The sequence below is a fragment of the Macaca fascicularis genome, chromosome 9 (assembly GCF_037993035.2).
Source record: "Macaca fascicularis isolate 582-1 chromosome 9, T2T-MFA8v1.1".
Classification (NCBI taxonomy): Eukaryota; Metazoa; Chordata; class Mammalia; order Primates; family Cercopithecidae; genus Macaca; species Macaca fascicularis.
Genome location: NC_088383.1, coordinates 656,517 through 672,250, shown reverse-complemented (window position 1 = coordinate 672,250; position 15,734 = coordinate 656,517). Strand labels below are relative to the sequence as shown.

General features: G+C 46.8%; 1 protein-coding gene across 6 annotated transcripts in view; it reads left to right on the top strand.

The window, feature by feature from the left end:
* Positions 1–5,033, top strand: part of DIP2C (disco interacting protein 2 homolog C) — a 375,852-nt gene extending 370,819 nt beyond the window's left edge. For all 6 annotated transcript variants that reach the window (XM_005564485.5, XM_065520211.2, XM_065520210.2 and 3 more), the window contains one exon: positions 1,935–5,033. In XM_005564485.5, coding sequence (XP_005564542.3) covers positions 1,935–2,187 — 253 coding nt within the window. In that variant the 3' untranslated portion in view covers positions 2,188–5,033. The remainder of the gene's footprint in view (positions 1–1,934) is intronic.
* The last annotated feature ends 10,701 nt before the right edge of the window (positions 5,034–15,734 follow it).

The following is a 15,734-nucleotide window of genomic DNA, read 5'->3' as shown; positions in this document are numbered from 1 at the left end:
ACACGGTGTCCTTTGAGTGGACTTTTGAATGTTTGAGATGATCCAGATACAAACTGCTTTGCTCCACCTTCCCTCTCCCAGCCTCCCTGCACTGCCCTTCCAGCCACCGTCGGCTGCTCCATGCTGAGAAACGTGGTTGTGTCACCCAGCGTTGCAGAATGGGACTCTCCATGTTGCCAAATTCAAGCCAAACTTTCTCATTTCTCATCAATTGTTCTCAGCGTTGAGTAGCGTGCACAGCTCCTGGAAAGGCTCTGAGAGTCGCTGGCACCGCCCCCTAGGTCCCTGGCAGCCCAGAGGAGATAGCAGATCAAGCACACCCTCGGCCAGCTCTGTTACCTCCGGAGAGCCAAGCTGATTCGGATACTCCAGGACTATTCCATAAATTCCAAATGCCATAATAAAAGTAGACCCAATGTTCCTGAGATGTGTGTATCTGTGATATCACAGATTCACAATGTGGGCTCACATGGGCCGTGTAGAGCAGCGTTTTGACATCACCAGGAGCAGTATGACAGGAATTCAGCACCAGCACGTCTGCTCGGAAACAGTTCTTAGCATGCTCCATAGGCGTGCGGCAGTCACAAAGCAAAATCCAGGAGAACTATTGAGAATTTCCAGGAAAATTCTCCAATTTTCCCTGTCAATTTAACATAGATTGGCCATACTGAATAAAATATGTGTTATTTTCCTAATTGACTTACTCTCACACTTAGAACAATAGTGAGTTTCCCAAAATACCTCCTGCCTCAAGCTGCAATAGAACGTGTTAGGCGCATGAGAGCAGATACCAGCAGCCCTGGAGCCTGGTCTCCATCCAGCCCCCTCTGCCTGGGAACCGTCTGGCCTCCTCAGCCAAGCAGACCTCAAGTACCAGGCTCTGTGAATATTGGGGCCCTTAAACAGCTAGTTCCAAAAGCCAGCCCTATATCCTTTAAAGCACCGGGTTTTTGCTTCTGCCAGTTGGATAGACTACATACTCTGGTGCCTGTCCTGCCGAAAGATGACTCGATTCCAGATAAAACATTTGAGTGAATCTTCCACATTCCAGAAGACTTACCCCTGCACATGGGTTAGCCACGGTGTGGCAGCCAACCCACGCTCAGTGTTGGGTTAGCCACGGTGTGGCAGCCAGCCCATGCTCAGTGCTTTAGACAGTTGTTACGATGTCCCCACATCTGCATTCCAGGGGCTGGCTCAGCTGGGGCGAGCAGCTCGGCTGGGCCCAGGACTGGTGGCTCTTCTCCATGTGTTTCTTATCCTCTGGACCCAAGGGCCAGCCGAGGTGTGTCCCCGTCCTTGCAATGACACAGGCACGCCAGGAAAAGCCCCCACATCCAGCCCTTCTGGAGCCTCCACCGTCATTCACCTCCCTAACACAGGCTGACTAGGTTCCATGCTGAGCGCAAGCGCCAGGACTGGGAAACACACCTTCCACTCAGGCGCACCGCACAGACAGAGAGGAGTAGGCACCCATGCCCTAGGCCTCTGCACGCACGCCTCTCAGCCGCAGAGCTGGGGTCTGGAAGCAGGAGGCACAGGGCTGCCTTGAGGGCAGAGGCTGATGGCACGCTGCACTCGGCAGTGGGTCGTTGGTCCTCCAGGCAGCAGCAAAGAGGCAGCCCTGGAACACAGACTCCGCTAGCCGGGTGGAGTGAGCCTGTACTAGAAACGGGAACTCAGGAAGACAGTGAGACCCTCGCAGAAGCCACCGAGGGAGAAGCTGGTAGGAAACACCGATCCGTGCTGTCGCCAGAAATCTGTGTGGGGAACGATCAGTGGGCGGCAGACAGAGGACATGGAGAGGCCAGAGGAGACTGTCGGGAGTGCTCAGGCAGGTTGGAGACAGCCAAGTGGAACTTCGAAAAGAAACCACAGCTATTAAATAAAGCATTAATAAACGTGTAATGTTGGCTTTCTTTTCTGTCTTTTAGTGCTGTGTTTACCTGGACAAACTTGTTGGTGGTTGTGGTTGAGCTGGATGGGTCAGAGCAAGAAGCCTTGGACCTGGTTCCCTTGGTGACCAACGTGGTCCTGGAGGAACACTACCTGATCGTCGGAGTGGTGGTCGTGGTGGACATCGGCGTCATCCCCATCAACTCCCGTGGGGAGAAGCAGCGCATGCACCTGCGAGACGGGTTTTTGGCAGACCAGCTAGACCCCATCTATGTGGCCTACAACATGTAGTCTCGTCTCTTGGCTTCCATGGACTTTTCTAGAGATGTAGACATTGTTCTCCGTGTCCACTGAAGCGTGCAGACACAGGGCAACACTCACCAGAATGCAGCCTTTTGTGGTGAGAGTGGAGGAGGAAGAGGAGGAGGAAGAGGACTTCTCACAGCAGCCACGATCGGCGTGGGGGTGAAATGTGAATTTACCACTGAATTTCGCTCAGAAGGACTTTGGATTACTGCCTTCAGTTCGTTGGAAAAGCCCATTTCAAAAACTTTCTTTTCTTTTCTTTCTTTTTTAATTATTGGATAATAAGTGCTTTCTTCGTAAATGTGGTATTTTGTTAAGCCGAAATAGCAATTAAAAAAATATCCTGCCCTCCAGATGGGTTCTTTTAAACAATTTATGTAGTGTGACAAAGAATTGTTTTCTCTGTTTTAATGTGTCATGAAATCTTAATGACATGGATCTGTTACTAATTTAAGCCATTGCTAGATCTCATCCTTTTAGGGAAGTTTGAGGTACGAGAAAACCTTCCAAATAGCACCTTCCAATTAGATTATAGCAGCTTTCTTTGTCAGAAATGTGCTGAAGAAACAAAGGCTGATATATGGCCTTTGAAGTTAGTATAGAATGAGAAGAAATTATAAATAAGGTGTATTTCGGCAATTATCTTGCAAATATCTTTGTACTAAACTAAAAAGATAAAATAAGTTAACTTCCTCAATATGTAATTATGTACAAAACGTTTAATTTATTTTGATCTCTTTAGAACTATAAAAGAGAAAAACATTCAAGAATATTAAAGTCTTGTAATGTTTGCTAATATAAAAAAGTGTTGTATTATCTTGCGTGGATAGTATCACAACAAATATATATATATGAAATATAAATTCACTAATGAACAAAGGAGATTTTAAAGTTTAAGACGCAGAACTTGTCACTTGCATGGTGTGCCCCCCGTACTCACATCCACTCTGCTGTTGCCAGCAGTCACAGACCACAGGAGCCCTGTCTAAAAGTTTCTTCTAGAACCAGAGACCAGCAAGTGAAATTACTGCCATCTCAAGGATGGTGAAAGAATTCAAAGCTCAATGTGCACTATTTTTTTCTTTGCTGTGGGACAACAGTGAATGTGTTTATGCCAGCGTGTGCTGATGATACTGAGGGGCTTTAGGTTGGCAAATAGCACTGTTTTCTTAGCTGCAAGAATTCGTTGCACAATGTTTTTCATCATTTTTGTTAGTGTCATCTTTTGTTGGTCCTTGCTACGGAAAGGAATGGGATTCTGTGGTCATTTGCACTGGGTTGCATTGATTCCCTCTCTGATGGCCAATGTGGAGTGGACAAAGTGTCCGGAACTCACATCGGTGATCGTCCCCTCGTCTTAAGACCCAGCCAGCTCTGTGTGAGCCTCTGGGGCTCCCTCGCTCGGTGAGCACAGTTCCCCGGGGGTTCGTGCCAGAGCTCTGGCTGAAGCAAGAAGTCCTCCAGCTGCGTCGTTTGCCGCCTGTGGATGAGTGCGCCCCAGTTTCTGCCCTGGCAGCTCCTGGCCACACCTCAGAGCTCACCTGTGCACTTCTAAATTGAATTGGCCCACGGAGTCCAAGAAGGAGCATCTGCACTGCGAGAACGATGTGTTCTGTACCTGCCCCACGTGACCCTGCAGTGGCTCTCGGTGCTAGATATGCATGACTAAGATTGATGCTGGGCAAAATTTAGATTAACTTTCTTTATGTTGTGGGCAGTGTCTTTGTCTGCCTTTGCTATATGCAGTCAGCAGTAAGCCTTTTGCTAAAAGAGTTTTGTTTGACTTCTGAGATCCAAGGCTGATTGTTGTTAAAAAAAAAAAAAAAAAGGCACATTTAAAAAAATTTGTCTGCATATGTGGTGCGTCCTTCCATCTCCACAAACCATTTGACTCTTGAGATACTGTTTGGCCTCATTGCTGTGTGTGAATATTTCTCCACATGCTTTAGATACACATTCCTAGTCTCTGCTTCCTAAGGGGGGAACCACCACACATAGGGGGAAAAAAAGACATTTTCCTATACCCACCCACCTTGTTTAAACGGAAGTAGGTTTGGGGCTTCAGGTCAGACACTGATTATGAAACATTAGCTGCAGTGTGCAGGACAGCTTTGAGGTCCAGCTGAAGTCAGGAAGCAAAACAAATTTAGATGTCACTTCAAACATAATTTTAACTGTCACCAAATCAACTATGTTCGAGGAGTGTGGACGCTGCAGTGTAGTTGTGAGGGCAGTTAGCAGCAGTCTCTTCTGCATCCTGTCAACTCTGATGTTAGAGTTTAGGCTCAAAAGAGTTGGTGGACTGAGATCAAAATTTGGTTGTGCAAGAAAAAGGAAAGGAGACAGTACCACCAGTTTCAGCAATAAAGAAGGGTCATTCTGTATTCGAAATTGTACTGTAGATAAATCATTCATGAGAATGTAAAAAATGTTTGTCTTGTGACCTTGTGCTTTTGAAGTCAGACAAAACCGTGTAATCAACTTGCACAAAAAGAGGGTACACAATGAACATATAAACACAGACCTAATCAAACAGGAGCAGATTCCTCATGGTGCTTGTTTATTATATATATTTAATCCTGCTTGACACTTTACCCAAGGGAGATGGTCCCTTTTATCAGTTGAATGTTAGCAGCGTTATTTCAGAGTGTGGTGACTGGTTAGAGAAATTCATGTACTCAACCAATCACAGTTTCAAACAAAATTTTTATGTGCGAAGGACAGCAACCTTCTTGTATGTTAAACCACCAGTACGCTTTGTACATCTGTGATAACGCCTGTTTTATATTCAAATGAACAAATAAAAGCTTTTATTTTTGTTGCTCTGAAAATAGCAGTTTCTTAATTGGTCCCCTGGAAAGATGTCTGGGACAGCTTTAATCCCAGGAAGGAAGTGACTCCTACAGGGAAATGTATCTGACTCTGTTTACAGAATTTGTTGCATTACTTAGTACAGATAATCATACTTTGAACAATGTTTAAATTTTGATGGGGGCATTTATTGCTAAAAATAATTCCTATGGCAACAAATGTTTTGTGAAATGTTTTTTTTTTAATTCTTTTAAATATATCGAAATATATTTGTTCATATTTGCTGTAAGTGTACAGATTATTGGTAATTTGGGGACAAACAGCGTGAGTCCTGTGTGCAGATGCTTTCTGTCAGCTGTGTCGCAGGGTCACAAGTGTGTCAAGAAGTAGGAGTACTTGACTGTTCCACCCCAAATTGTCTTTATCCATTTGACAACCAAAAACTGCATCTTTTGCCCAAGATCTTAGAATTCTTATGGCTTTGTCTTTGGGAAAGCAGTAGCAGGTCAACTGCCCTTCAGACTAGTGGTTCCATGAAGATAAATGTTTGTTCACAAGAAAATCAGTGGAACTAGGGCTGGACGCGGCGGCTCACGTCTGTAATCCCAACACTTCGGGAGGCCGACGCAGGCGGATCACGAGGTCAGGAGATGGAGACCATCCTGGCTAACACGGTGAAACCGCCTCTCTACTAAAATACAAAAAATTAGCTGGGCATGGTGGTGGGCGCCTGTAAGCCACTTGGGGTGTTGAGGCAGGAGAATGGTGTGAACCCGGGAGGCGGAGCTTGCAGTGAGCCAAGATCGCACCACTGCACTCCAGCCTGGGCGACAGAGCGAGACTCCGTCTCGAAAACAAAAAAATATCAATGGAACTAAAATTTTCACACACAGCACCAGGTGTAATCTGAGTGCCTTTGTGTTCAAATTTCACTTGCCTTCCCTGACCCCTAACTTTCATTCAGGACAATCCCTCGTTGACTGAGAATGAGGCTTTGGGTGTGTGAAAGTGAACAGCTGGTGTGAGACCTGCAGGGCTGCACTGGAAGAAGCAGAAGATAGCAAGGGAGAGATGCTTCTCCACAGGCTCCCGCTTCTCAGATGGCAGCCCTCACCATGGCCCATCAAGTACAAACCAGGTAACCAGGAGAACTGCTCCCGTGGGGCCCTTCTTTGGACTGTGCATGCGTTCCAGCACTGGTGTGTGAGTGTAGGATTTGCTAGTGTGAAGCTGTGCTCTGCATTCTCCATGGCCCCTCGCGCAAGGCTGGGTTCTTGGGACGCAACCAAGAGCAGTTTTGTTGGCTGGCCAGTCCCCGTTTTGTCTTGTGAATCCTCCACGAAACATCTCGGTGCACTCACAATGGTCTGTCCACCTGGACAGAAGCAGTCACACTGCTTCTGTGGAGAGATTGCTTAGCAAAAGGGGTCATTTCCTAACTGCTGTGTTTGCTGGGATGCTCAGCTCTGTGTTGTCTCAGTAGAACTTGCCATTCATGATCCCTACTGACATACTAAACATTTCTTTCTATGAGATTCCAGAAAGTCGTGCAGGGATCCCATACGACCTCTCCTGTAATCCCTGGGTTTTCTTTGTAGAACGAGAACGTCGGCCGGCGTCGTTGTCATGTCCCTCTGGCAAAACATACTGCAGGCACATGCGACTCAAGTCGAGTACATACTCTCAGCTGTAGCTCTTGCTGTTGGTTAATCTGTAATGTTAATTCTATGAACAAAACAACTGGGCAAGACCAAACTGATACCTTAGCAAGGGATTTGGGTTGGCCCCGGTGCTAACGTGGCTTGTCATTCTGTGATGAGAGCATCGTGGGGTGTTGGGAACACGGGCCCGCCCAGCTTGCTCTTGGGGTCCAGTGGTGGTTCTGCTCTGCGCTCCCCAGATCGCACGCCTGTCTTTACCCCATCTCTAAATGGGACTCGGGCTTTCGTGGGCATAGTGAGTTTGTGCCTGAGCTCTGTGGCGCGGTAGCCAGTTCAGCCCCATTTAGAAACTGCATTTAAGGCAGAAAAGGGTAGAAATAGAAATAGAAAGGGCTTCTGTGACTGTCTCTCACACTTGAGTTTATTTTTTGTTTTTGAGACAGTCTTGCTCTGTTGCCTGGCTGGAGTGCAGTGGCGCGATCTTGGCTCACTGCAACCTCCGCCTCCCAGATACAAGCTATTTTTCTGCCTCGGCCTCCTGAGTAGCTGGGACTGCAGGTGCCCGCCACCGTGTGTGGCTAATTGTTGTATTTCTGGTCGAGACGGAGTTTCACCAAGTTGGCCAGGATGGTCTCGATCTCTCAACCTCGTGATCCGCTTGCCTCAGCCTCCCAAAGTGCTGGGATTACAGGCATGAGCCACTGCGCCCAGCCTGAGTTTTTTAACTACACCTACTACAAAGACTTCTAGCAAATAACTACTGCAAACCAGCTGGCCTCACTCAGATGAGGATCCCAGGTGTTTCTTAGAAGCCCTGCCAGGGGAGGGAGGGTGCAGGAGGCAAAAAGGTTGAGAACCTTAGGAAGTTTGTTGACACAGCATAGTTGGGTGGAAAATATTTTGCAGCCCTATTCGAGAAGAGTGTGTGAGAAGCACCTGGAGGTGTGTGTGCCTCTCCCAGGAGGCCCCAGGGAGCTATCCCTTTTTCAGGAGGTGCAGAAGTAGCCAGGTCCAAGTGGATATCCGGATGGGCCTGGCCACTCTTCAGCTGCTGCAGGTCTGGGATAGAACAGAGTGGAGGGAAAGGGGCCCTAAGTTTTTCCAGAATGGGTGGAATATCCTGAACCACAAACCTGACCTCACAGGACAGGTAACCCCCTCGACAGTGCATCCTGGTCTCTCTGCTCTGAGCTAAACTGTCGGAGAACCCCGCCTTTAGGGACCTTTTCATCCCGGGAACCCCAGCGACACCGAGACTCCAGTACCAGGACAAGAATCTGAGCTATTTAAAAATGTGCTTCTGCAGGAAATGATGTCAGAATGCTCATTTCATCGGTCTGGTCTTTAACAGCGATTCAGCCCCGACTGCAGATCCCATTTCCTGGGAATGCAGCAGAGCCTCTGCATGAAACATCCGTGTGCAGTACTCTTAGGGACGGAAGGGACTGGGCTAAACCACAGTGGGAGCTGGGAAGGGAAGGGACCAACCTCAGGCCCCACTGGGACACTGGAGCTGCCATCCTGTAGAGCCCTCCTAACCCTACACCAGAGGCTGAGGGGGACCTCGGACATCACACATATGCTTTCCCATGTTTTCAGAAATCTGGAAACACAGAATTTCAAGGGTGAGAGTGCCTACATATTGAATATGAGGCTAGATTGGGCTTCTATAATATCCCAAAGGACCCTCCAGCTTTTTCACCGGCACCTAATGCCCACCAGATACCAAAGACACAGCTTAGGAGAGTTTCACCCTGAAGCTGAGGGGGAGGGAGCCTGGTTAGAGGTGACTGTGCAGTATGACTGCCTGCTCCACCTGACGATCTCAGCTGCTGCCCTTTCCTTTTCCCGCAAATGCCCGTCGCCATGGCCTTCTGTGTCCACAGGAGACTTTGACCCAGATACTCATGGACCAGACAAAGGTGTTCCTCCTGGCCCAGGGCCCACCATGAAGTGTGCCTGGGAGCCTAGTAAGGACCCAGCCACTCCTGGGCTGTTGACCTTGGCTTCTCTTGCCCAGCGTTGTGGCCACATCACTGCATCGTACTGTGAGATAAGTCAGGGTGGGCTCCCCAGGACCTGCACTAAATTAAATAGTGAAATTCAGCTTCAAAGAGCTTTGGAAATTACCCCTGCATTTAAGCAAAATCAGTGATACCTGAGCAAACCCTTTCACACTGGCACGAGTTACAATCCTGTCTCCTCCTGATTACAGATTCCATCCAGGCAAGAGCTGTATTACTCTGAGGTCTCCCATTCATGTTTTGGTCAATATTTAGTTTCCTTTTGAAAATAGATTTTTATGTTACTCCATTATGATGGGCAGAGGCCAGATGCTTATATTCAATTTAAATGACTATGTTTTTCTATCTGTAATTGGGTTTATAGTCAGGTAGTAAATGTTTTATTGCAGCCGGAAGATTCCTGGAAGGTGACCAGAGATTAGCTGGCCGCTGTCAGACCTGAAGTTACTTCTAAAGGGCCTTTAGAAACGAATTCCTTTTTATTCCTTCTCTGAATTCTGAGAAGTAGGCTTGACTTCCCCTAAGTGTGCAGTTGGGAGTCAACTCCTCTGAAAGGAAAGTTTCAGAGCATTTTCCAAAGCCATGGTCAGCTGTGGGAAGGGAAGACGGCGGATAGTACAGTTACCGGAAAACACTGATGGAGGCAGATGCTCCAGTTCAGCCAAAGACCTTTCTTCCGCCCACCCCAGAAATGCCTTCCTCAATCGCAGAAGCGGCTCCTGATACTCAGAATTCGGCCTCTGACCGGGACCATCTGCATCCTCCAGGAGCTTGTAAGAAACGCAGCATTGTGGGACCTGGTGAACCCAAACCTGCAGGGCTCCTGGGCCTGCTTGGGGCAGCTGCAGGGGAAGCTGGAGTCAGCAACCTCCTCCTGACCTTCCTGGTGACTGCTTTTCTGAGGGGCCAGAATGCACCAGTTGACCTTCTTGCATCACTGGCCCATGACTGGCTGCTTTGGTCAGATATAAAAAGGTGTTTCCACAGGGTCTGCTCCTCAGGCCTCGCACTGTCGGACCTGGTTTCTGTGGAGAACTCAGCCTCCTGGCAGGGATAGGGCACTTCAAATGGCTGAGAGAATTGAGAGGCCACACATGTGCGGCCTGAGCAGTCTCTGCTGCAAAACAAAACGGGGGATTCTTAATGTAAAGTGTTCTCATCCTCACAGAGGGGTTCCCAGCTGCTGGTGAGCATGTCGCAGGCATTTCCTGGGCTGCATCAGGTTGCCGTCAGCTAGACGATCGTTTTGGGGGCTCATAAACCAAAGACAGGTGACACTCTGCCACCTATATCAGCCACCAGCTGTTTCCCGGAGGCAGAATTGGGCTGCAAAGATGGGCTTGGGTGATATTAATGGGTTTTAGGGATTCTGTGGGTTAAGATTAGACCATTAGCCTTTAGTGGGCAGTTGCCCCAGAAGGTAACAGGCATGCTGGCCATGCTTGGTGTCGGCTCCAGCTCACTGCTAACCTTATAAGATGGGGAAAGCAAACTTGTTCTGTAAAGGGCCAGCTAGAAAATATTTTAGGCTTTGTGGGCAGATGGTTTCTACCTAAATTACTCGATTCTGAGCTGTAGCACAAATGCAGCCACAGATAGCCCTCGCAAAAGTACTGTGGCTCTAGTCCCATGGAGCTTTTTTGGGAGACACCAATTGAATTTCCAATGATTTTCCCATCGTGAAGTATCCTATTGATCTTTTTTCTGCCATTTAAAAGTATAAAGGCTATTCTTAGCCCGTGGGTCCTACAGAAATAAATGACAGCTGGAGGCAGCCCTCAAAGGAGTTTAATTTTTCAACTTCTGCCTCATTCATTTCTTCAGCCAGCAAATATTTGAACTCCAACCACTGGTGCTAAGGATCCCACAGCTCCCCAAGTCTGGCAGCTCTGAGGCGTGAGCTCTGAGGGAGGTGCCCACCCTCTCCAGTCACAGCAGTGTCTTGGCTCAGCCACAAAGTGCAGATCACGTATTATCTTTTCTGTCTCTAAGATGAGGGATAAGAGTAGATGACAGTGAAGTTCTTATTTTTCCTAACACGGCGTTCTTTAAATGGATCTAACCAAAATATGACCACACTGATGCTTCCTCTGCCTAAACATATTTTTCCTGCCTTCAAACCTCTGGTCCTGATTAGCCTCTGGACTCAGGTGCGATGCAACACGCTTGCCAGCCTGATGGGATCATGGCAGGTCGAGGCAGGGGCAGGAGCACCCATGTCTGCCCCCTTTCTCAGCCAACGCCTCTCCTTCCTTAATTTAGGAGGAAGGGTGCTGGGTATCCAGGGCTTTAATTTCCCGGAAACAACAATGAGGTCTCCAAAATATAAGAATTCCTTTTCAACACCGAAGTTCAGAATTACTCCAGCTTAATGCTGATTGACAGTCCATCAACAGAAGTGAACAGGTCTGCTACAAGTTTCTAACACCTACCATGTTTCCAGATAAGTGAAGACACACTTGAGAAGGAGCAATTTTAAGAGACCCTGTGATCCTTTACGGCGTAAATAATCCCTCCATCGGTTTACAGATCGAGTATTTAGGTGTTACCATGTGAAGTATTTTGTTAACTTATGTAAAAGGATGACTTACGGGGTTATGTTTCTACAGAAAGACCCGTCTTCCCCATCACCACCCAAGTTCAGTGCTGGACGCAGCCCACTCAACTCAGTCGTGCCTTCGAAGGCTTCTTGAAGTTCAGAGAATAAGGACAGCAGTCAGGCCACTGGCATTTTAAGGAGTTTCTACTGTGTTTAAAGCACTTAATTTGGGATGGGACTAGGGTTTGAGGAGCTACATGGAAACAAAGCATCCCTTCGTAAGTGGACGCCACAGCACGTGTGGAGGGACCATGGCCCCTGAGGTTAGTAATGGCACAATTAGGAAGAAAAAGAAAAATGTCACTATTACCTGGTGTCAACATCTCAACATTTACTGCCTGGGCTGTTAAGAAAAATCTTTTTTTTTTTTTTTTAATACACAAAATGTAGTGTTTTAAGTAGATAATCCGATCACATGGTCCAAATGTGGACACTGCATGAGAAGGTGTTCATGGTGAAGTCATGCTTGCAATCTTGTTCCTGTGCCCCGGTCCCCGCAGCTCATCTTGAGAGAGAACCGTTTTTACTAGTTACTGCTGTCTTTTCAGTGTTTATGGGAATACAGGCCAATCATGAGTGTATATTCCTACCGCCCTCCTTCTAATCGGAAAGGACACATACTATGTAATCTGTACATTGCTTTCTGTACAGTTCATCTTGATTTTTTTTTATAAGGAGCCTCGTATTCCATTGTGTGGTTGCACCACAGGCCCTATTAATGGGCACTTAGTCTTTTTCCCGTCTTCTGCTATTAGGAGTCATCGATTTTTGTCATGACAACAGTTTATTTCATGATTGGCCAAGCGTGTCTGATGGACAGATTTCCCGAAGAGGGATTGCAGCACCAAAGCGTCAACGCACCTGTCATCTGGTCAGATTTTCCCAGGAAGTGTTCCATGGTGGCTTCGTTTTCATTTTCACTTTTACCAGCAACACTTCGCTGACAGAAATCGTGGTGTCTCTATGCGTTTGCCAGTGTCCCAGGTCAGAAATGGTAGTTTTCATTTGCATTTCTCTTGTCATAAGTGAGTGTATTTAAAAATATCTTTAAAGCCGTTTCTATTTCTCTTTCTATAGACTGTTTTGTTTGTATCCCTTGGACTATTGAATTGTTGAACTTGTCAGGAAATACTGTGAAAGATTTTTACATGGGCCAAAATATTTATTTTTTTGGATATCCTGACTAGCTTATCCATCCAGGTTATCTCTGCATTTTATTGTCTTTGAGCTACTTTACAGCTCTATACATTGTAGAGAACTTATGATAATACAAATTGTTCCTGTCCATAGAAATGTGAGAAAAGAACTTTTATCTCAGGAGTATGAGTCCTTTTAAATTATCAAGTCCAGAGAGACAGTAAAACGAGGCAGCAGTCACATCACACACACCCCTTGACCTTATGCCTGCATCTCTTGAAACTACTTGCTGCTGCTGCAAGTAACTGTGAATCAACCTAGTGGCACCACATCAGACACTGTACCCCATGCCCTGTACCCTACTGTTATGAATCAACCTAGTGACATGCACCGGACACCATACCCCATGCCCTGTACCCTACTGTTATGAATCAACCTAGTGACATGCACCGGACACCATACCCCATGCCCTGTACCCTACAGTCATGAGTCAACCTAGTGACGCCACACCAGATGCTATAACTGGCATCCTGTAGCTTAACAATGTACAGCCAATCACTCAGCACTATTGTTTCTATAAACCGACAAGAATTCCTGACAGCCAACTTGCTGTCAGCCAACTCCCTGTCCTCCTCTTTTGCCTTTAAAAACCCACTTGTGGCTGGGCGCAGTGGCTCACACCTGTAATCCCAGCATTTCAGGAGGCCAAATTGGGCAGATCACCTGAGGTCAGGAGTTCAAGACCAGCTTGGCCAACATGGTGAAACCCTGGAAAGTTAGCCAGGCATACTGGCGTGCGCCTGTAATCCCAGTTACTTGGGAGGATGAGGCAGGAGAATTGCTTGAACCCAGGAAGTGGAGGTTCTGTGAGCTGAGATTGCACTACTGCATTCTAGCCCAGGTGACAGAGCGAGACTCCATCTCAAACAACAACAACAACAACAAAATAAAAACCCACCTGTAACTGCTGCTTCTCAGAGCATATATTATCAGAGCATATACTCAGGGCAACTTGAATCTATGCTCCCAGCTGCAATCCTCAAGCTTGGCCCAAATCAACTCCCTGCTTATATTAACTTTGCCTCAGATTCTTCCTTTTAGTTTGACTATCTGGTATAGTCTGCAGGATTTAGAGTGTCACCCCCTGACCACATGGTGTTTCTCTCTGAAAGCAGCACTTGGTGCCAGCACAAACTCTGTCTTCAGAAGTCCCACCAGGTGTTTTGGGTGAGTTCTCCTGAAACTGGGCCTCCCACTCAAACTAGCCCAGTTGTCCTATAAAATTGACATTCGTGGTTGCTTTAGGATAAACATAGAAATTGACCTTCCCAGTCTTAAAACTTGAGAACCTTACATTTGTCTTACCTGAGTTTCTTTCTCAGGACACCAACTATCAGGCCTACCAGATGGTATCGAGGAGCTCAAACTCACCAGTCACCACATCTGGACAGTGAGAGGCCAAACCGCTCACCTGCTGCCTGTCGGCTGACTCCTCTTCCTCATCCCTCCCTAGTTCCCGTTTTCCTGCACGTAGTTACATTTCTTCCCTGCTCTATAGACTCCTAATTGTAGTGGGTCAGGGAGATGGATTTGAGACTGATCTCCCATCTCCTCAGCTGCAGCACCCGATTAAAGCCTTCTTCCCTGGCCGTACTTGTCTCAGTGATTGGCTTTCTGTGCAGAAGGCAGCAGGACCGAGATCAAACCCCTAGCATGCTGGTAACACCACTCTTTGGTTGAAAGTCCTGACTTATTTAGGCTGTTTTTCAAACTCTTTTTTCTTTTAAGAGTAAGGGCTTTGCTCTCTGTCTTTGTGTAGGAGATTCCGGTAAAGAGCTCTATAGAGAAATATTGTCCACTTCTGTCTCAGGACAAGGGGTTTGGGTCCGAGTTGCCCTGCCCCTATCTCACAGCAGAGGTTCGGGTCAGCAGATTTGCAGTTAGGCATTTGTGATCTCTTTGTACATAGTATGCTTTTAAAAGTTGCAGCTGTGTTTCTATTTTTGAAATTTGGACCTGATGTTTCATCTGTGGCAAACTCCTATTAAATGCCAGTAGGTTTTACATGCGTTATAGATATCTGGGAAAGGGAACCCGCCTAACCCAGGGTGATCATAGACAGCAATGACCAAAAATGGAGGTCTTCTGAAATACCTAAAATCATTTATTTGTATACACAATTGGAAAAAGCCAGTTTTAGAAACAAATTAAATGGAAGACTTCCAGTGGCACCTAAAACACTTCTAAAATGAATTCTGAGAAAATCACCTCCATTGAGGAGGTGAACGAAGAGATCCCTGTCACGACCACCTGAGGAAACGCCCAGGTCTCTGACCTCCTCCCTGAGACTCCTATTGTGCAGCCCCAGGGTCACTGTGAACCCTCTGGTTCGGGGGCTGCTCAGTATTCTTCACCTATTCTTTGCTCAATTAAACAGACCACCCAGCGGGCTGGATGGGTCTCCAAAACACACCTTTGTTGCCTAGCTGACAATTGCTTAGGGCAATAAAACAAATAACTAAAAGACTAATAGTCTAAAAGAGGAGAGTGGACAAAAATAAAATTACTGAGATCTTTAAAATGCAGATCCAACCAATGTTTTCTACACTAGGACTCTAGTGACTGACTCTGATGAAATGCTGACATCCAGGGAATTAGCTAAGCAACATTCCAGCTGAAATCAGACAAAAAACAATTTTAAATCCTTAAATGTTCAAACTACCTGCTTTGGATCCCCTGCAAGATTTACACACAAAAAGGAAAAAAGGGAAAAAACAAAAGCATGTCCACCCTGTGGCCTGATGCCTAGGGTTCGTGCTTTCACTGCTGCAGCCGGCTCCTCCCTTGTCCCTTTTGGTTCGGTATTTGTGATAACTTCCGACTTTGTGGGATACTGCTTTGCCACTCAGGAAGGTACCTTTGGTAAAAATGATTCAAAACACAGAAATATCATCTGTTTGTCCTGGCTAGAATTTGATAAAGAGATTTGAGTTTTCTTTTTTTTTTTTTCGAGACAGAATCCCACTCTGTTGCCAGTGCTAGAGTGCAGTGCAATGGTGCGATCTCAGCTCACTGCAACCTCCACCTCCTGGGTTCAAGTGAATCTCCTGCTTCAGCCTCCCGAGTAGCTGGGATTACAGGTGCCTGCCACCATGCCCAGCTAATTTTTGTATTTTTAGTAGAGATGGGGTTTCACCATGTTGACTAGGATGGTCTTGATCTCTTGACCTCATGATCCACCCACCTCAGCCTCCCAAAGTGCTGGGATTACAGGCATGATCCACTGCGCCCAGGCAATTT